We start from the raw sequence: 22,887 nt of genomic DNA on the forward strand, positions 1-22,887 counted from the left end.
AGCTGATGTAACTCAATTATGCACACTTCTAGGTTTGCCCGTTGGCTTAATTGTTGCAATAGCAGTGAAAGTCTTGGTGGCAGCAATAGTGTTCTACTTCAAGAGGAAGGCAAAACCACAAGGTGACGCACGCACGCGCGCGCACACACACACACACACACACACATACACATACACACACACACACACACACACACACACACACACACACACACACACACACACACACACACACACACACACACACACACACACACACACACACACACACACAGTCATTCAATCTGGAATCACACAGAAACACAATATTTGTAATGTTGTCAGTTAAATGAACTCATGTTTCATATATTATATTTTAGCACCTACAGTAGTCATCCTCAATGCCAGGGACCCCACTATCAATGATGGAGAGGTGAGTATTATGATGTTTTCTCGTTGTTCTTTGCTCTGGACGGTGTAAATTACTGTATGTGTGGCAGTGTTTTCACTGTACATTAGGTTTTTTGTGTTGTTGTTTTGTTGAAATGCTGATGATGTGCTGGTTAATGTCAAGGTAACAGACCAGTCTGTTTCTGATGGCTGAGCCCATTGCACTTCAGTTAAGAATTAAATGGAGGGATAAATTATATCCAGCAGGAAACACCACAACCCAATACAACAGGTTATGAGATCTATACAGTATAGTGTACACACTACTAATCAGCAGTGGTGGACAAATAGCCAAGGTATAAAACAGGGCTATATATGTTTTATAATATTATAATCTTTATCTGCAAAGTAACTAGTAACTCAAGTTTTCAAATAAATGTAGTGAAAAGTACAATATCTGGATCCAAGATGTCTTGGAGTAGAAGTAAAAGTATTGGAAATTGGAAATACTCAAGTAAAGTACAAATACCTCAAAAGTACAGTACTTAAGTAAATGTGCTTAGTTACCTTACACCACTGCTAGTCAGTCAGTGCCTCACACTACACACAAGCTCTATGGTTGACATGCCTCAACCACTCACTCACTCACTCACTCAGACAGAGAGACAGACACATATAGAACCCAGGAGGTTTTAATTCGTATTCGTCATTAGTCTGTGTGCAGTAGGAGTCACAAGAACAAGAGCACATCGTACACACAATATACACTGTGTTTGTTTGCTCTGTCCAGGTTTCTACTCTGAAAAGCAGATATATTTGTAGTGGCAGACTAGCTCAAGGAGGCAGGTTTTTGGTTTGAGCTCCTCCCAGCTTCAAGTATCCAAAGTGTCCTTGAGCAAGACACTGAACCACTAACTTCCCCGGATGCGGATCAAATGTACTTGAGCAAAAGAAAACGTTCCTCTTCCCCATCCCTATATTCTTAAGACCACAGGTCCAGACTCCAACCAGCAGAACACCCTCGTCAGCTCAGCTGACGAGGGTGAACACGCTCGTCAGCTCAGCGGTCCAGACTCCGTCTATGAGAGCCTCCAACCAGCCACTATGGATGACGACCAAGTCTATGATGTCATAACACCACATCACCCATGAAGAGTATGGCCACTCATTCTTACGTAGGCTAGTAAGGCTTGACCATGATAATACAGGAGACAGACAGGGGTGTCACAAAGGGGGGGAAAGTGGGACTGAGTTACTAGGGCCCAAGGTGGAGGGGCCTTAATTATGTAATGCTTTAACTATAGCAGATATACAAGCTCACAGCGCGGCACTCGGCAAGCTTGTAGATCTGCTATTTGTGAAAAGTCGTGAAAATGTGTGCAAATCTTTGAATATCTATATGTATTTTTAAGCGAACATTTGTAACTCAAATTTTGCTCCTTGAGGGGACCCCGGAACTATATTTTGAGATGGGGGCCGGCGGCCAAATACATTTTGGGGGTCCTTGACATGAAAAAGCTTGAGCACCACTGACATAGAAACATAGGTTTTTCAAAAAACCTGAAATATATATATAAAAAAAAAAAAAAAAAAAAAGAATAGCATATCTACAAGCTCGCAGCGCGGTGAGCTTGTATATCTGCCATTTTTCAATAGTTAAAGCACAAAATAATGTCTAATAATGCATTCCCAGTCTAAATGTGTTAAACCCCCTCCCTCTATGAAGAACATTCTTGGGGGGCCCGCAGTGAATCCTTGTAAGCAGGGCTCAGAATTTGGTGCAACACCCCTGGAGACAGATGTACAATTAGTTCAGTATTATCCATCCAATCATATCGTCTTCAGTGACCGACTGGCCATATAGGTAAAACCCACCATATGAACTATGGTGTGATAAAAAAAAAGACGCAAATTCAAGTTTCATTCACTTTTTACTGATATCAATTAAATCAAATGGACAATGAACACGCATGAGCAAGCAACAGTTGGCTAACGGCTAGTTCTCTTTAAAACCACAATTTGTCTATAATCCTCATGACATAAACGTGTTTTTTTGTATACTGTATTTATATATATTGCCCTCTGTATATGTACATAGGTACACGCATATAGAGTACACACACACACGCACACATATCATTGTTTTAAACACACATACAAACAAGGTCACAATAATTGTAATGTCTGGACTTTTTTGTTCACTTCCTGACAGTTAGTGGGAGGTTCTTTTCAAAAAGGAAATGCATAGATTGAAAGTTTTAACACTATACATACGGCATACGCCACAAGTCGGCTTTACATGGTTCAAAGTACACTCACTAAACTTGGGGTTATTTTTGTTTTCATCATTTTGGTCCGTAAAAACAACAACAGCAATGGAAAAACAAGAATAAACGTGTCTATTTTTGAGGAACAAAAATCTATGAACAATAGATGAGGGTTAGGGTACAAACCAGCTACATCATCAACGGATGCTCATTGGTCAGTATAGAGAGCAATGGTTCTCAAAATAGGGTACAGGGATACCCTCAGGTTTCCTTGAGGGTGTTCCAAACAGACCCTTACAGGTCTGTAAACTCTGAGAGTGTACAGAAATGTGTACACTCTCAAAGACTTGAAATGAAAAGAAGTTTGAGAACCATTTGGTACAGAGTTGAAAGGTGACGGGTGTGAGAGCACAGTATCTTGGTAGCGATAGCGCTCAAGTGCCCCAGCGAGGCGTCGTCTCTGCAGCGTGGTTCCAGGGAATCGCCTAGCATCAAAACCATAATCAAGCCTTCCCTTTTAGTGTCCCAACTCTCCACTCTTATCCTCCGATATGTTGAACTCACAGAAGCTCAGACCCTAAATATATCTCTAACACTTAGGGGCCTGTTGGGGCGACGACAGAATGTTAAAACGGGAGGGAAATACATTTAGGCTCTGTAGAGTGTGTGTATAACGTGTTGTCCCGGGTTTTCCCCCGAAAGGTGCCATTATTAGCGGTTTCTGGTTCCGTTTCCCATAGGTTCGCTTGGTTGGAGCAGCAGCATCTTCTCATAATACCACTTTTAAACGTGGCGTCCCCTATTTTAGGCATGTCAGCGAAAATAACACATCTACAAGCTCACCAAGCACTGCATTGCAATGCGTTGCAAGCTTGTAGATCAGCTAGCCTATTCTCACTATCCATCGTGCAACAAAAGATATAGGACTTAACGATAGTTCACCCCAAAATGACTGAGAATTCCTGGATATACTTTTGTTTTCGTCGCATTCGTAAGCCAATAATTTGAGGAGAAACTGTCTCCAAAGTGAACCACTGCTGACAAAAACCAAAATATATCCATGGGGTGAGTAATCGATAGGAAAAAAGTTATTTTTGGGGTGAACTACCCCTTTAAGGTCGGTCTATATGCCACCTTCTGGAAGCCAGAGAGTATATATGCCACCTTCTGGAAGCCAGGGACTAACAGTTACGCACAGAGCCTATAGGAGGCGCTACAGGGTTCTTATTGGTCTGTGGAAGACATGCAAACAAAAACACAAAACACATTCAGAGGACCAGCAGCTGGAGAGTTGGGGCTTTGAGGCTATTCTCTACAGTACAAGGAAAAAAGGAGACACACAATGGAGCTCATAACGTTACACTAGGGACACAGAACAGGGAGGTACATGGTTATGGGATATAGACAGATGACGCGTCCAGGACCCCCTTGTGTCTGCACTATGTCAGACAGCAGGTAGATGGGTGGGGAGGGGGTCTGTTGGTATGTAGGAATACGTAGGATATGGAATGACAGCCCTGGCCTGCCTACTAGCGGACCAGCGGAGACTGCTTCAGTGAGATGAGCACGGAGCGCATGCGCGACACGTCTTTGGCCTGCTTGCTGGACTTGGGGTTGAAGTCGCAGAGCCGCGCCACGCGCTCCCACTCCGTCCCCGGGTTGCTCTCGTCCAGGTCTGAAACCATGGCCTCCTCGGCCGCCCTACAACGTGAGGAGGGGGAGGAGGAGGAGAGGAAGGGAGAGGAGAAAGAGCATTAGCGGAGGGAGGGGTAGATGGGTAAGAACACTGAAAGCTACATGTAGACCACCGAGGGGGTCGTCCGCTGATCGACAACCACCATCCAAGCTGATCATATTTTAGTCACACGCGGGTGGCCATTTTGCCCTCGTAATGTCATACTCATTAGGGCAGTGTTTCTCAAACTTTCAAATGTCAAGGTCTCCCTGTTAACTCTGGCAGTACACTGCCAGAGTTAACAGACATGTATATGGGTCAATTAATTTCGACCCCCCCTAAAGGAGTCCCTGGAAATCCACTTTGAGAACCACTGCTCAAGGGGATGTCAAAATCCCAGCCGAGATAATAACAGCATCACAATAGATGTGCGTTTTGGCAAGAACACGCTCGAATGAGCTTAAAACTATTTCGACACCATAAAGGTTAGGGGGATCTACAACTGGAGCTAAGATAATATCCTAGATTGTGCACTTCTTTGACACTTTAAAATCGATTTTGCCAACTACTGTTGGAACTAAATATTGATCAGCCAAGCCACTGTGAGCAGGAAAACGGTGTTGTTGCTTCAGCGGAGTCTTCCTCGGGGCGACACAGTCTGACCACACAGAGAGACATACAGTACATCTATCTGTAACCATCCACTAAACTAGATGAGACTCCTCCCCTGTGGCATGCCCCCCCCCCCCCCATACACACCACAGTACAGTACAGTACAGTACAGTACAGTAGTACAGTACACCTGCCTGACTGTCTCTGAGGACCCAACAATCAGGGGGGGATGGAGTCATACAGTCTGACATTCCTATCAAAATTAAATCAAATAATAAATCGAACTTGAAAACAAATAGTAGATTGTTAAGCATTTTGGTTGGTTAAAAAATGCAGTTCTGTGCAGAACTGTGGGGGAGGGGGGTTGTTTGCCCGAGCCCCCTTGCCATTCCAGGTGGTCTCCTGGAACACTCGTTCTGTTGTCATTTTCTTTTCTTTTTTTTTTAACCAAGCCCCAAACCACTAAAGCCTGCGGCCTACAGGCTTTGCCATGCATTTTGCTGCGGCTGAAGAAGCAGGCCATTTTGAAATGCAGCAAAGACTGGGGAAAACATTTCAATGGCTTTGATTTGGGACTAACCAAAAGAATTCTTAACCAAACTACCAAACCAAAAAGGGATAATTAATTAATACAGAGAGGGCTTACCACACACACACCCAGACACACAAAAACATACCCCCAAAATGAAAATACAATAAAAAAACAAAAGTAAGATCTCCTTTTAAATGGTTACGGTACCACAATCACAAAGATCAACAAAAATAAAATAAAAACATTTTTGAGATGCGAGCCACAGATTATGGCGTTAACATACCTGATCCCTCACCCTTCATACCACCCATTAAGAGAAAAACAATTCCACTGCCATGGATCTGTTATCTAGTAGCTAGCGTTAAGATAATACATAATATACATCCATCGACCCGTCCAACCCCTCATCCCAAACCCCATCTACTGATAATACACAATACACACAGCAAGATGGGGATGAGAAGCCAATGAACATTCACGATCACATCCGACTACAAATACACACAGGACTAGCACTAGCAGGACCACCACATCATCACAGGGGGAGGTTTATACAACCAGCTCATACTTAGGCAGTGGATCTAGCTACATGCTACTTAACTAAAACAACTAACACCGAACTATCTGGGTTAACTAGCTCTTAATCTAATACAGGCAACACTGTCATCCGTCACCTAACAAGAATAAGAGACTTCTTTTGTATTTTTTTGGACGTTCTGGGGTTTCATATTTTTACTTAACTGGTCTAGGCGGTAGCAAGGATGGTTAATGTGTGTGCTTTAAAGGTGCATAGGAAAAGAAAAACAGGGAGAATCAGTTTCACAAGTCAGAATATAGAAGAGAGAGAACGGGGGGAGGAGGAGGAGGAGGGAGGATAAAATGAAATACAACAAAAAATGAGCTCAATGCAGATGACAAAAGCCAGCATGCAAAAGCGACATTCTTCATTCAAAGACTTTTCTGTAGCTTTAGTTTCACGTCCCCAAATTGTTTCTAAATTATATTCCTACACACTGGTAAAGAAGATGCTTTAGCGCGGGTAGCCTTTTGTGTGATGCCATTGGTCTGGTAAGGACTCCGGACACCCGAGCCATTCTTTCTGCATTCAATATTTTGAGAGAAACCTGCAAGAACTTTTTATTGAACCCAATGGCAAAACTAAAGGCTGCATAGCTAAAGGCTACGCTGGCTAGCTAGGCAACATTAGCATGTCATTCTGTTGAACTGCAGTAGCTAGACAGCAGCTAACATCCTACTTATTTAAAGCACAAAACACAGGTTGGAGCATTTGTGTATCCATGGAACGGTAAGCGATGCTCATCAAAGCCTTTGTTTTTCTTTATTATTGTTATTTTTAATCATCATCATCATTATGCCTCATATGGAACTATACAAAAAGAAATGGGACTGAAGAGAGGTTATTATAATAACAGATTCTGTCAAGCAAGTGTCATCTTTTAGAAGACATACTCCATACGATTATTATCTCTCGTAATTATTTTTTGTTTGTTTTGCTTGCTTTTTTTTTGTTTTGTTTGATGTCCTTAATACAATACATTGTGGAGCTATGCAGTTGTAGAACACACTCATTCAATGTTTAAATCTAGGCTGTGTTCTGGAACTACGTTATCCAACATCAGTGAAGAAGCGTGCGTGCGTGCGTGCGTGCGTGCATGCACACACACTCTCTCACACACATGCACGCTGAAAATGCACTCAAGCACAGATTCCGAGGAAGGAAATAGGTCTCGAGGAACACTGCCTACACTGCACATTGTATACTATTCAAATCAGGACCCAAGGGAGCTAGATCTGTCAACTACACACACAGAGACATTACATTCTTAGATGGTGCCCTGCACAAATCTGTGCACCACCAAACATTAGTAAAAGAAAGTTCAGGACAGCTTAAAATAGCAAATTTACAAACTCAACACTGATTTTTGCTTCTAACCAAGTATAAATTTGGCTTGAGTGATGGAAACATCTTTCCCCCGGCTGGATACACAATTGCTTCCAACAGACCTACAGGCAAAGTTCTATTAGCATAAAAATACAGAGTAGAATAACTCGTAAAGTGAATTAATTCAATTGTGAGACTAAACGACACATGAACAACAGGTTTCAGTGTGACAGTTCATACTAACATTCAGGCAAGTGGTTAAAAAGTGTTAGAAAACACAAAAGGGTTGTGGACTGAAGGTTGAGCGAAATGGGTTCGGCGTGACGTGAGTGGTGGGATAGTGGGAGCAAATTAACGTGAGCACGGCAGTAACAGAATCAAACATTCTAATGCCAGTGAGCAACAGGACGAGCTCAGACAGGGACCATGGACACGTGGTGACGTGCATTCATTCGCTGTAAAACACCATTAAAAATGTAAATAAAAAAACATGCCTATACTGTATGCGCAGTCAAAGAAATATATAAATAAAATGATAATAATAATAAACCGGACACTTTTTGAGATTTGTTAAGCATCCACGCAATCGACAACACCAAAATAAAAAGGAACTAAAAAAAAGAATACAAATTCATTAATATGGTGGGGAAAGGAATTGTTGTTGAGGTTGGGTGGGTGGGTGGGGCACTGAGAAAATGGAAGGGTCAAAAGTCGGATGAGGAAGTGTGGAACGTAGCAGAAACAAAAAGGAAACCGAGGGAAGGGAGGAGGATGTTAGTTGGAGCAACATACACATAACCAATGAGATCAGAGAAGGGCTGCTTGTAGAAGTCTTCGTCCAGCACCCTGGACAACACATCCAGAGCAAACGTCCAGAGCAGCAGAATGACAGAGCAGCGAGAAGAGAAGAGAGGAGAAGAGAAGAGAGGAGGAGGCAGGAAGAGAAGAGAGACAGTGGTAAAAGAACAGGAGGAGGAAGACAACACAGGTCAACATGATCATTAATACAAAGAATGGGTTAGAGCAAATATGTCCACTCTGCTGACACATAACGAAAGGATTAAAGGGATATTCCACTTTCAAAAACACTTTTTGTCATTGTATGGTCTAATCAGGCTTGTATGAACACCCTGAACAGTTTTTAATTTTCTTCATTCAGTATTTAGATATTTGATGTAAAAGTTACCAGGCCCGACACGCCCATGCCTCTCCCCACACACACTCATTGTAACTTCAAACTCCATTTTAACCATGATAGATTCATTAAAAATACCCATTATTTTTTCTGGTGACTCATAATACCCTCCTAGTACGTGAGCAGGCCGTGTTTTTTCCATAACGTTTTTCATGTATTTTTTATATATTTTTATTGTATTTAATTTTTTCCATTTTCACAAAGAATTATTAAAAATACATGAAAAACGTTATGGAAAAAACACGGCCTGCTCACGTATTAGGAGGGTAGTTTGAGTCACCAGAAAAAATAATGGGTATTTTTAATGAATCTATCATGGTTAAAATGGAGTTTGAAGTTACAATGAGTGTGTGTGGGGAGAGGCCCTGGGCCTGGAGGGCCAGATAACTTTTACATCAAATATCTAAATACTGAATGAAGAAAACTAAAAACTGTTCAGGGTGTTCATACAAGCCTGATTAGACCATACAATGACAAAAAGTTTTTTGAAAGTGTAATATCCCTTTAAGCCCTCATTTATTACGGACAGAAATCATCTTTTTGGTATTCTGTAGCCCGTTTCTAGTACTGCGGTGAATTAAATTAATTTATCTCGTAAGATCAATAAAAGGTGCATCTATCCATCTCACTCATCTTCAAGTTAACTCGCTAATGCGAAGCATCAAGGTTTACGTTTGAGTTCTTAGGCTAAACTTTCTTATGGTTGGCCAACGGCTACTGCATAATGTATACTCTGTTGTCTGCTGAAAATAGCACATCTTACAAGCCCACAATGTGTTGTGATGCGACAACATAAGCATGCGACATCAAGTATAAACCAGGCTTGACGCCAACTGGTACAGTCACCCAGCTGTACTGCTAGGTCCGTGTAGGCTTCTTTAATGTGGCTTAATTAACACTATATCACAGGTAGGTCTGTGTAGGTCATACCGTTATTTTCAACTGGAGAAAACAGTGAATCATATTGGCAGTTCTTCCAGCTGAAAATACTGCCAATATAGTAAGCTATGAATTAGACATTTAGTTAATAGAAAATGACATGTGTGGCGCAATGGTTTCATGAGGCGATACATAGATCATGATTTGCTAGATTCTAGATGGGAATATCCTTCCAGTTTAGGAAAACAAAGGCAGTCCATTCTTTATGTAATATGATGACAAGATCAAAAGAAGTCTTCTACCACTTTTTCTAGTCACGTGTTCAAATACTGGATTCTGATTGGCTAAATTCCGGAGGTTATGACAAAACAACTGCCGCAAAGTTGTATGAGGACTTGTCCGAGATCAATGCACCTCAGTGTACATCCGGGGACTTCAGGAGGTAGTCGGAACACCTTTCCCCCAACCAACAAATGACGGTGGCAACGGTCCTATGTTTACTAACGTGCATGCTATAGTCGCCGATTTATTTGGATCCAATGCAATCCGCCAACTTTAAAGCCCCTTTTCTCTGAACCTATGCCTTTCTGGAAGCGAACAGCCTCTATTTACGGCCGGAACGGTACTTCTAACTGACGTTAGCTTAGCTGTAAGCTAGACGCATGGATTAGTATGGAGTTGGCGCCATCTGTTGGTGAGTAGAAGATGTTGTTTGTGGAACTATCTGCTGTCTCGCGGAAGTTTTATAGGCAATAATGATTGTAACTTAAGATCCTTGCAAGTTACAACTATGTGTTTTCTTTCATGTATACGGGAAAAAGTGGTAGAAAAGCTATTTACCACTCGGGGTCGGACATTATGCTCTCATAATGTCCTGAGTGAGGGTGTTATCGGACTCGGCTGCGCCTCGTCCGATAACACCCTCACTGCGGACATTATGAGAGCATAATGTCCTCTCACTCGGGGTAAATTGCTTACTTCCCACACTCTGGATGGATGGAGTCCCAGAGCTGCGTTAGCCAGGCTAGTAGCTCCCTGCAAAGATATTCTTTCCTTATATAGCTCTGTACTCGCTAGCTAGCATATTGTCATTCTCTGGCGTGCCGTGTATTTTTAAAAATAAAAATATGGTAGTTTTGACTTGTGAATAAAACGTTTGTGTTACACCATACAACCTAGGTAACGTCTTAGGCCTCTTTAAAAAGATAAGTAACGTATAGTTAGTTATTCTTATGTTTTGTCTCAGGTAATAAGGAGTCATCCACAACGCTTATTCTAACTGTTCGGTCCTCCTGGTGACCTGGGTTGTCATGACAGCTAATGAGGAAGTGCTAAGCTCAAGGACAAATAAAGAAGCAAATATCTATCAAGATCAGAGGAAGTCAATTAGGTTCCTTGGCTTGCTTGGTTGATGCGTGTGGGTGTGGTACGCCTTAAATGGCCAATCTACAAGCTAGAAGATTGTTTTTTGTGCAGCACCGACCAGAGGAGAAGTATAAATCAGGTATTGCATTACAAAATGTCCAGGGATTCTTACATTTTATGATTAAGTTAACTTGCAGCAATACTGCACCTGGAGAAAAGCAAGTGCAGTCGAAAAGCTTCACAATCTCTTCCAAGTATGTAAGGAGCAGTGAAGGCTGTATTTTACTAGGAGCTGAAATAATTATGTCTGGTGATTGATAAAATTACTATTGTACAATTTAATGGAAACTTCACTGAAACCTATGCATGAAAGACAGGAATCAATCGGTATTTGCTAAGTGCACACAATTGCTTTTCCTAATCAAAAGCCGCATGTACTGCTGAGACTGCATAGTCTGCAAAGAATGATTGGGAGACCGCTCCCTCAAACAGTCAACAAAGCCATCATTTACAATCATTCGTGTTAAAGTGCGTAATCAGCACTTTCACATCCATTAATATTTATTAAAGAAATAATGAGCAAAGTTAACCTCCAGTACCTACCTACTGTGTTTGATAAAACTCTAATTTTTATAATACTAAGTTGTTTGTAGATTTGTTTCACCTTTAACCCATTTAGGCCTAGGATTATTGAATGCTTTAACTGTTGAAAAATAGCAGATATACAAGCTCGCAGCACGGCACCGAGTGCCGCGCTGCGAGCATGTAGATCTGCTATTTTTGAAAAGTCGTGAAAACGTGTGAAAATCTTTGAATATATGTATTTTTAAAGCGAACGTCTCACGCAACTCAAATTTTGCTTCTGGGTGGTCCCTGGAACTAGATATTTTGAGATGGGGGTCGGTGGTCAAATACATATCATTTTGGGGGTCCTTCACATGAAAAGGTTTGAGAACCACTAGTCTCTCAAGAACAGACTAACTGAGCTCCAGTTAAGTGAAAAGGACCTTTTCTTTGACGATGGCTGGCCAGATTGCTGACATAGAAACATAGGTTTTTTCCAAAAAATCTCAGAAGGATTCAAAAGACACTTATAGAATCGGGTCAAAATTCAATTTTTCACGATTTTTCAAAAATAGCAGATCTACAAGCTCGCAGCGCGGCACTCGGTGCCGCGCTGTGAGCTTGTATATCTGCTATTTTTCAATAGTTAAAGCATAAAATAATGATACACAAAATGTGTACCCGTTCTAAATGGGTTAAATGCTCTTCAGGAGTGCCTAAATGACTTTTTATACTGCAACGGTGCCTGGGAATGACAGTAGTTTACATTCTTCCACAACCATCTTTGTTCTTTCCTGAACGATGATTCTAGTGCAGATTAAAGTGCTTATAACCAATCCTTAGAAACAGCACATAAAAACAAATCATAACATTATTAGGACTACAGTTGGCTGTGCTTCATCATCATTTCACATTTTCTCTGATAATAACAGCAATTGCTGCCTGGCGGTGCTGTACCATTATTGAATTAATATAGATGAAATGCTGTTATTAATTAATTTCCATTCCCCCTTGCAACCCACATATCCACCTTGCTCATACACCATTTTGTTTCACCTTTGCATGGCCTTTCATTTCATGATCACCTGAATTACATAATGTTATGCTGCTGTGATGCTTGAGGGTAATTGTAGTTTTGGTTCCGCTGTAGCAGATTATAGTGCCATTAGCCATCCTTAGAAACTGTATTATGATAAATAAATAAAAAAAACAGACTGAAAACATTAAGACTAAGTTTGTTGTGCTTCATAATCCAGATAAATTATACTTTCAAGTTTTCTCATGCAGCAGGGGTAATTTTCTGGTGATGTTGTGACCACTATTGAATTATCCTAGTACAGTATAGAGGAAATACTGTTACTAATTGGTTTCCATTCCTCCTTGCAACTCACATATCGCCTTCTCAACAGGGTCAATGTGTGACTTATTGTGATGAGTATTTCAAATAATAAAAAGAATATCTTTATATTATTTGGCTCCAATTATTTTCAGTTCTCCTGTGCCAAATTGCATTATTAAGTATCAATTATAACTCGCTGATTATTACACGGCTATAGTCTTTTAAGTATATTACATAGTCTACAATGCTTTGACTGCATTATTGCACATTTGTACACAAACACATTTTATGTACTGTATATCAGAATAGGTTCTCTTGTACATTTGTATACTATACATTTTATACATTGCTCCCTAAGTTGTTCACCATGTATATGTTTTCTGCTAAGTGTACCTCCTGCCCTGTGCAGTTTACCTCAAGCGTAACATGATGCAAATTCATGTATTCCCGTTCAGTGTGAAGGCAGTACCTGTTGTTGACTTTGGTCTTCTCGAGCTGCTCGTTCTGTCTGGTGTGCCACTCTTCAAGCTCCACCTTGGCCTTCTCCTTCCACTCTGCCTCCTGCTGACGGGAGTTGGCATCTGGGCACGGATGGGTGAGGTTAGTTAAGAAAGCAAGGGTTGATGAAGACAGGGGAGGACTCAGAGGAGAACTCATCCCATGGAGACTTGAATTCATGGTTATTTTCATAAGCCAATAATTTGAGGAGATTCTGTGTCTCCATAGGGACTTTTCATCAAGGAATGCGACAAAAACAAAACAAATATACATGAATTCAATTTCGTGTGACTAATCGATAGAATCAATGGGTGAATTATCCCTTTAAGAAAGTAGAGAGGTTGGTTAAGACAGGACATGGTGGCTGGTTGGCTAGCTAAGCTTACAGATGACCACAGGGCTCATGGTATCCAGGATATAATTTCCTATGGGTTAGAAAGTTCGTGCCATAATTGTTCATGTTGTCAGTTTGTCTATAATAGAGGTCTAATGTGGACAGAGTGCTTACCTAGTGCCTCCAGTCTCTCCCTCTGCTCCTCTCTCCACTTGCGCAGGCTCTCTGGTTCAGCCTGCAGCCTGTCAGCAGTGGAGATCGCTGCGTAGGCATCTGATGGACCGTTGCTCGCCTAATTAACAAAATTAGAGACAATTACAGACCGGCATTTCAGTAAATTACTGCCAAGGTTTTTTTTCCCCTTCCTCCTTCTTCTTTAACAAGAGAACAAATTGTCTCTTCAACAACAATACAAAGATGACTTAATCTCTCATTCTAACTCAAATAATTTAGATACAGTACATAACAAGCAGTCTCTTTCCCTGACTAATTACTTTTTCTGATATAAATGACAAATGAGACAATGGGTTGTGTATCTTGTGACAATGGGTTGTGTATCTTGTGATTGCACAATCTTTCTAAATTGAACGCCCCTGGTCGCAGTTCATTTAGATTTGCAACTAGAAGTATTGTACTTCAACCATATCAAGGGCAAGGCTAGGCTGGTATAAAGTAAGCTTCTGGAAAAGCCCTGACAGTGCAAAAGACAGCAGTGAAAGGATGACAACACAGGAAGGAGGATGTTTGACCAGCCAGAGATTGAAACATTCTAACAGTCCATTGTTAACAGAGAGATGACTTAGCATCTGTTTTCCCTTCTACTCCTACTATCCTGTCAGCAATTTAGAACTTAAAATGTATAGTACAACAACATTCAAACTAGTATAACTACACCTTCTTGTGAATGTTGAAAGCTTTAAGGAAAAGAAAGGGGGGGGGGGGGGGGACTAAAGAAATGTCTTCCCTGAAAACAATCTTAATTATTTTAGAATCAGAACCATTTCATGTGCATGGAATGTAAGCACACATGTGAGGAATTTGTTGCAGTGAGGTTGGTGCATTGCAACGAATTAATATTCTCAAACTGTTAGAATAGTATACAGTAGAATACTATACAATTCAGAGGCAACAACAAAGTTCTACTTTACTAGCAACTTAATAGTCAATGCGGACAATTTGTTTACCTCTACAATATGACAACAGAATACGAGATATTATCCCAAAGTGTTTGCTTTTACCTTCAATAGAAAACTAAAAAACTAAGCATAAATGTGCAGATAGATAATGCAGTATTAATGACAACAGTGGGGAACATAAGAACGTCTGGGAATGTATTTGCTCTGTTGAGAACAGTAATGTTATCCAAGGGAACCAAGCATTACCTCATGATGTTCTCCATTTACGGCTGAATCTAGAAAGGAGGGAAAACAACAGTATTCATTATCGATTAGAAACATGAAGCATCACACATCACAACCACATAGTGAATACATTACTACAACTTTACCCTCAGGCATGTCATGACAAATTGTTTTGACTGTCGGCAATGCAGACTCTGGTTTCAACGTGTCACAACTTTTAAACTGATTATTATACAACTGTGCCCGGGGTGTGCACAGTATATGAGTGTACAGTATAGGAGGGATTGAATGTCCCTGAGGAGTCTCAGAAGTAAGGTTGGAGAACCCAGACTGGTGCCCGTTGGGCATAATAGTCACCATTGACGTCCAGTTGGGCAATATCCGTTGTATCCCATACTATACGGTGTTCTGTGTTCATGCCAGTCTGTGATGTAATCTCCAAATGTGGTCACTTATTTCATCATGTCAGACAGACATTATTTGGGTATTATTTCAGCAGGCGGCTGTTACCAAGGTGGCAACACTGTTTAATATCAGTGACGTCTTCATGCGGACAGACGGTGGGCAGACATTCCGTAAATTAATAGTTAGTTAATATCATATTTGAAAGGCTCAAACCTGAGTCTATTTTTTTTAAACGGCAACAGCAGAAAAACCAACTCAGTTTCCTTTGTGGTACTGTACTTACGAACTACCATGTCAGTTTGCAAAAGTGTGCAGCGAAAACATTATTTTACTGCCTGTAGTCCAACACCAGCATTAATACATACAGTACATATACATACATGCCCAAAGTTACGATACAAATGACATGTTTATGTATTGACTTTTTAAACAAACAGTACATTAAACTTGGGAGGTTTCCTGTTTGAATAGACACTGGGCTTTCCCCTTGTTTGTTTGTGTTTTCTCTGATGGTCATGATAACAGATCATATTGCATATTGTGCAGGCCTATGTGTTCATTGTTTGAGTGTGTATTGTTGTTACATTGGCTGACAGATGTCGGATGTGTGACTGTGATGCATACAATTTCTTCATCTAACAATTTCTCATAAATTAAAATTATGACATGCCAGCACTTCTGGTCGACACAGTTGCACAATAACTCACTTCCTCGAAGGTGCTGTGCTTAGCTTGATCAAATGGAACAAGCCGATCTGGGACTCACTCATGTATAAATGGACTGCGGATACATTGCCATACATTTTTATGCACATCACATTTGATATCCAAGATGTGTGTTATTTCTAAGTTGTTTATTATTTGCGCAAGAGCCTGCGGAAACCCTGCCACACACAATATGTTATATTTGTTTTGATATTCAAATATTACTCTTTGTCTTTAGTTCCACTCTTATTCTATACATGAAATATAACTGCAATTCATGGGAAGCTCACCTTTCTCAAAAAAGATAATTCCACCCTCTGTTTTATACCTGGTGTAATCTTGTGATGGGACAGTAAAGTGCGGCCAAAGGTCGCTGACTAGTGTCAGTTTCCTCCAGGAGTACAGATAGTTAGCCAGTTAAGCTGCAGGCCTGCAGCTAATGCTGCTGCCTGTGTTGTAATAAGCAGGTTGCTACAAATCAATGAATGACAGAGACAGTACCTTGTCTGACTCCCATTCATTCTAAAAAAAAAAGGCAGGCAGGCAGTGTTGATATGAACAGAACCAAACATGTTTTCTAGCTCAGTGGTTCTTATTAAAGTGGGGGTCAGCTAAATGAGGGAACAATTTAATCTAACTATAATTACTTCACCGGTTAGTATCTTGAGACCATAGATTTCACTCACAACCTGGCCACCTATAACCCAGTGTTTCTCGAGGTCTTCCTCTCCCCTTAACTCTGACAGTGTACACATGGAACCACCAAATGGATCCGTACAGGCCCAGTTGGTTCCATTTTACACTGTCAGAGTTACAGAATTGTATGTGTCAATTTAGACACATACAAGGTAGACTATAAGTAGAATTAAGTATACTAAATCTAATCTAAACAACAATGTTCTCTTATGGGGGGTCCCTGACATGCACAAAATAATTTTAAAATGCAGGGTCAAACACAAAATAATATATACATAATACACCAATTTGGTTGCTGTTGTTGTTGTGTGACATGATGGACATCTTTGAGACTGGGCTGAGCTAGCTGACGTTAGCACGTTAGCAGTCACACTGACTGGCTCCCATAGAGTTATAATAAGAAGGCTGGCTCCAGGCAGCAGCCTCGGCTAACATGCTAACGGCTAGCAGAGCTCACCTGTCATCATCATCATCTGTGTTATCTATTCTGTTTCTAAGCAACGCTGTGTCTTGATATAAAAAACACACGTTATATAGTAGCGTAAAACGCAGGCGTCGCACATCATTGTCAAACGACAATGTAGCTTGCCGACAACTGACTGATCTTACATCTTATACTAGTGGCTTGCAGATCAGTTCTTGTTGTCGGCAAGCGACATCGTACCGTGGTGCGATGGATGATGGCACGACCCTTTGCGACTAAAATTGCGAGGAGTGAGTGTCGTATGACCCCACCAAAAAGATGCACTTTCCACCAAACTGACGTATCATCAAATTACAAACAAAAACGCGTCAATTCCTCGATCAAAACAGCCACTTGAGACCCCTACCGTCCCTACCCCCCCTAGCAATGAATAGAAGATAGAAGATATACAAGCTCACGAGAGCATCACAAATTGTGATTCACAATGCGACGAGCTGTGAGCTGGTAGATTTGCCATTTCGGGCCGATCGGAGATTTGGCGTTTTGTTTTATTCGTTATTTTATGCTTCGAGAGTCTAGTCAGCCAGGACAGCATATAACATGATCTGATGGCATTAATTAAAATACAGTAATAAAGTAATACAGTGTATAATATGTATGTATCTGTGTAATCAGATCATGTTATGCTGGCCTTAGCTCTGGTCCATAGAGTTCTCCTTAACGCTATGTCAGTGATCCGGTGTGCGCCCACAGAGAACGCTGCGCACTTTCTCGTCTGTTGTAAAAAAAGAAAAAATACACTTTCTCTACTCACCAAAGCAAAGACGGCTTTTAGGAGTTGAAAGCCTAATTTCCTTAGTGGCAACACTCGGAGCCCCCACCTCACGTCTTAAAATACACATTTTGGCCAGAAAAGAAAATATTTCACCGTATATGTTAGCTACTCCACAGCGCCCTCTACAGATCTTGTCAATAGAAAATTCCATTGACCAGATTTTCACCTTCCGGCGAAATATTTTATTTTCTGGCTAAAAAGTGTATTTTAGACGTGAGGTGGGGGGCTCCGAGTGTTGCCACTAAGGGAAGTAGGCTTTCAACTTCATAAACCCATATTTGTTTTGGTGAGTAGCGAAACCGTATTTTATTATTTTTTACTACAGACGAGAGGCTGAGCAACGTTTCATGCGGGCGCACCGGATCATCACTGACATAGCGTTAAAGAGAGAACTCCTTCTAACGCTATGGACCATGGCTACTCTCTATCTCAGTTGCTCCCTCTCTCTCTCTCTCTCTCTCTCTCTCTCTCTCTCTACCCACCCATGGTGTCCTGGTCCCCCACCAGGTCCAGGCTCTGGGGCACCTCTCCTCCGTCCAGGATGCTGAAGCCCTCGTCGTTCTCGATGCCCGCGATCTCGCTCTCCTGCTGGGCCAGGAAGGCTGCGGCGGGGTCCACGTCCTCGGAGCCCCCGACGCCGTTACCTGCCGCCGGGGCTGGGGCGCTCAGCATGTCGAAGTCGTCCATTATTGTTGTTATTACTATATAAATTAAATCGATCTATTCTATTGTACTGCTACTACTACGCCGACGGGGGGATGTGTGAAACGACAGGCCGGGGATGGGAGAAGGACGGGTCGGTGGGTGAACCGCAGCTTGCAGGTGTATCCGTTGCGTTGCGTCCGTTGACTTGACCGAGCCGATTAGCTCAACACATCACCCAGGCTGGGGGAGGAGAGCGGAGAGCGACCGGAGATAACACTGCTCTGTGGAATATAGTGGTGTATTATAGTATTACCAAGGTTAGGTCAGTGATGTCACAAACTGTGGTTTCCTCCAGGTAGAAGGCTCTGGTTTCCTCTATATTTTTAGAGGGGGAAAAGAAAGTTAAAATAAATTCAAGTAGAAATAAAAAATAAACATTCAAAAGGATTTCCAGAAAAACTAAAAACAAGCAGCCTTTTTTTTAAGTTCAAGAAATAGTGAACATTTATCTTCAAACATGTTGTGAGAACGTGTTTTTTTGTTTTATTTTATTAATAAGCAAATTAATTCACAACATATTTGTGTTAGTTTGTGTCCCGGGAGAGACAGTAACACCAGTATCATTTGGATTTCGAGCTGAATTTTTGTGAACCAGCTGCTCTGTCTACTTCCGCAGTACTTCCGCATGACAATGACGTCACTGACGTATCCTTGGTGCAATAAATAAATAAATGAACGTTTAATCATGCAGAAACGGATGGAGACCAATCAGACGCCACTGGCTGTGTGATTGACAACCCCGTGCACCAATCACACTGCAAAGCCTTCAAAACGACCAATGAAATCTAACACACATGAGTCCCATGATCTGCATGCTTGAGTTCAGATAACGGTTCAGATCTATATTTTTACAGTCTATGGTTCAGATTCAGTCATGTATCCTTGGTAAATAATAGCAAGCATTATGAACTCTAACCTATACAGTTCTTAATACACACACACACACACACACACACACACACACACACACACACACACACACACACGCACACACACACGCACACACATATGCAGGTCATACCATTTCATTTGTAAAGTTAGTATACAGGGCCAGCCAGTGTAGCATTCGTTTATCAATAAAACACTTAGCAGTTAATTTATTTTAGAATGAAAATAGAATTAGAATGAAAGTTCAAGCCAATTTAATCCAATTTCCTTATTTATAGCCTATGCCTATGGGATGGGCCTATTATAGGCCTACCACTGTTGAAACTTGACTATAAACTGAGCTACAAATGATATTTGTACTGTGATGCTTTTGTTGTGACTGATGTTAAAATTGCAGTGGCAGCTACATTTATAGCTGTACGTACATATAGTAAATGTATTAAAATGGTAAAATATTGTTGTATTTCAGGGTCACCAGCAAGCCTTCAGAGCCAGAGCTTAGTAGGCCTAACTGACACCTAGCAGACAACAACCAGCACAGTTTCCCTATTTAATATTTGATCAAAAAGAAAAACAGTTTCCAGGCATTTTCAATAAGCCCTTTACAACCTCCTATCTCAGTTTGTTTCCTGCTTATTGTGTCCTTCCATGCATGCCCAGTACATATGGTATAACTAGAGGTAGGCTTTCTTGACCAGTTGCAGAACAATTGCCATTGCCTGTTAATAATTAACAGGTCAGCCTGTCTGAGAGGGTTCAGGTGACAAGCACTCACCTGACTCACTTCATGCAACTAACTGCAAACACTTTGGGATTTGAATTAAACAAATGAATGCATATGCATTTATACATGGAATGCATCAAAACATAAAAATATTCCCTTTGTCTGAGTAATCTCAGCTTTAACTGTGTGAGATATGCCTGATTTGTGCAAAAGAAACAATTAAGATGTTATAAATGTCATGTCTCACAACGCTATTTAAAGGGACCATATTCTCCTCAAATGACGCTCCTGAATCTTACATGAGAGATGTGTGGGTCTGGTGACAACGAGAGGCATTACATTTTGTTTGACTCGGTTCCACAGATATATATCGTGAAAATAGCCGATGTACAAGCTCACAATGCCTCACAAGAGCTTGTAGATAAGCTATTTTCACTATTTTTCTTTCTTATAAAATTTCACAATTTGGACAATGTTTGACCAGATTGTATAGTATAGGCCTAGTTTGTTGATTACTTTTGATGCAGTGATGGTCTTTTTTTCTTTCTTTCTTTCATGGTCACTTCACTGTCCGACCCACGCTGAGAACCACTGATCTAAAGCAGCAGGAGGTCAGTGGCCTTGCAGTGTCCTCCCTGAGACTGAGAGGTCAGGGGTTCAATCCCTGGACGAGTCATACTGTGGCTGTGCCAGTCTATATACAAATGGTACCCTCTACCCTGCTTGAGACACAGCATCAAGGGTTGTATTGGGGGTCCCTGCGACATACTGTACTAGCTCCATGTCCCGGGTAGGAACAGGGTTCAAGTTTTAAGCATATTTCGATTATCACGATAATTTTGTTAATTGCAAAAAACATTTGCCACAATAATCGTGACAATTTTCATATCCTCCCATGCCTAGCCGAGAGGGTTTACTTGTACATCACGCTGCCTCACACTACAGTATACAGAAACAGGAGATAGGCTCCTGACCCGTGACCACATGGCTGGAGCAGCTTCTTGCTTACTAATCTGAAGCAAACTGTCCGCTAAGAATGGTTTGGCAAATGTTGGTGTTCGCTTTGTGCTCCACTGTAGTTGACTGAGTAGACACAATGCTGGTTGAGGAGAAATGCTGCTCTCAAGTTTGAACTTGAATCTATACAGCATGGAGGAGCAAGATGTATTGATTTAGCTTTGTGCAACTGCTTTGCAATTTTGCTCATCACACACACCCAGGAATATAACATATTAGAAATGCATTTTCCTTGAAGCTTATTAAAACCATAATAAAGCATTGTCATTAGTTTTAAAAAGAGCAGTCCGACACGTCTATATTCTATTGGGAATTGCCCTTTAAAAGATACTCCTGCAGTCAGCAATGTTCACATGAACTGGGTCTCTAACTGTACTACTGTTGCAGTTACCAGTACCATGCAGTAAAGCCCGTCTTCATTTAACCACTTAACCCTCTACCGCCAATTCAGGTCTGAGAAAACTGGACCTGAACTGGCTCTGTATAGGCCTACTTGGACTGTTTTCCCCCTGTCGACAACAAAACTCTTCACCAAAAATAGCCAATCTACAAGCTCACAACACGCTGTGAGGTACAATAGCTCACATTCTTTTTTATATTTTTGTCTAGGATGTTGGGTATCAGGTCGTTTTTAAAGGAGTTGAGCATTTTACTCATGGTTAGAATGATATAGTTCCCTGCATCTGTCGAGAAGTACAAACATCAAGTCAGAGATTAGTTGTTAGGCTGATAAATAAATGCTTCAATGGCACTACTTACTAGGGATGCCCCGATCAGGGTTTTTTTGCTCCCGATCCGATACCGATCAAATATTATTGCTTCCGATTCGATCCCGATCTTTCCCGATCCGATCTTTTGGCAAGGCATTAAGAAGAAAAAAAAATTCTATTCATTCTATCACTTGGTTCTCAACCTTTTCAGGCTGTGACCCCCAAAATAATCATATTTTAACTGGGGACCCCCGACCCTGAAGAGTTGAGGAAGTATATTTTGTATAACACGGTTCTATTGTGAAAATAGCAGATCTACATGCTCACAACGCCTCGCAACGCGAGGAGTTGTGAGCATGTAGATCGGCTATTTTCACAATTTCTGGCTTTAATATTTGACAATTTGGCCAATGTTTAATTTGTCATTTTAGAGGTATTAAAAAGTCCTTAATTTTTCACTTTCGAAATGTGCAGATACCCTCTATACACTTAAACTTTATGTTGATTTGTTTACTGTTGAGAGAGAAAACAATGTTGCACATTAAGTTAATCATCTGGGGACCCCCCCAAAATAATTTGAGGACCCCCCTGGGGGTCCCGACCCACAGGTTGAGAACCACTGAGCTAGTTGACAGTGCAGAGAGACATAATTGCCTTCCTTTGATCCATTAGCAAGGGGCCAATTACTACTTATTGGCATCAGCTGCCAGCTGTACACAGAGTCTGACACAATCACCTTCCCTCTGCAGTGCTCTGTCTGTCTCATTTCTCCAAAAGCCCTTGAATATGATTGAAAATGATTAAGGATTACTGGGATTATGGTAAGCTTACATTTCATATCGCATTCACCTTACCTGTAACTTTCAGTACTCCCAGAAAATATTTT

General features: G+C 41.1%; 1 protein-coding gene across 1 annotated transcript; it reads right to left on the minus strand.

Moving 5' to 3' along the window:
- Positions 1-2,257: 2,257 nt before the first annotated feature.
- Positions 2,258-18,825, minus strand: clta (clathrin, light chain A). Its single transcript, XM_080721153.1, has 5 exons — positions 18,440-18,825; positions 14,915-14,943; positions 13,707-13,824; positions 13,170-13,281; positions 2,258-4,337 (listed from the first exon to the last, which is right to left on the minus strand). Exons 1-5 carry the CDS (start codon positions 18,642-18,644, stop codon positions 4,166-4,168), a joined length of 636 nt encoding a protein of 211 aa, XP_080577279.1. The 5' UTR covers positions 18,645-18,825; the 3' UTR covers positions 2,258-4,165.
- Between the last annotated feature and the right edge of the window lie 4,062 nt (positions 18,826-22,887).

This window comes from Nannobrachium achirus (genome assembly GCF_963921795.1).
Source record: "Nannobrachium achirus genome assembly, chromosome: 3".
In the NCBI taxonomy this organism is placed as follows: domain Eukaryota; kingdom Metazoa; phylum Chordata; class Actinopteri; order Myctophiformes; family Myctophidae; genus Nannobrachium; species Nannobrachium achirus.

Excerpts from the sequence above, each read along its gene's own strand:
- clta (XM_080721153.1), bottom strand. The coding sequence starts at position 18,644 with ATGGACGACTTCGACATGCTGAGCGCCCCAGCCCCGGCGGCAGGTAAC. Across the intron at positions 14,944-18,439 it reads GGGGGACCAGGACACCATGG|ATTCAGCCGTAAATGGAGAA; the intron begins GTGGGTAGAGAG and ends CCTCCTTTCTAG. Across the intron at positions 13,825-14,914 it reads TAAATGGAGAACATCATGAG|GCGAGCAACGGTCCATCAGA; the intron begins GTAATGCTTGGT and ends TTTGTTAATTAG.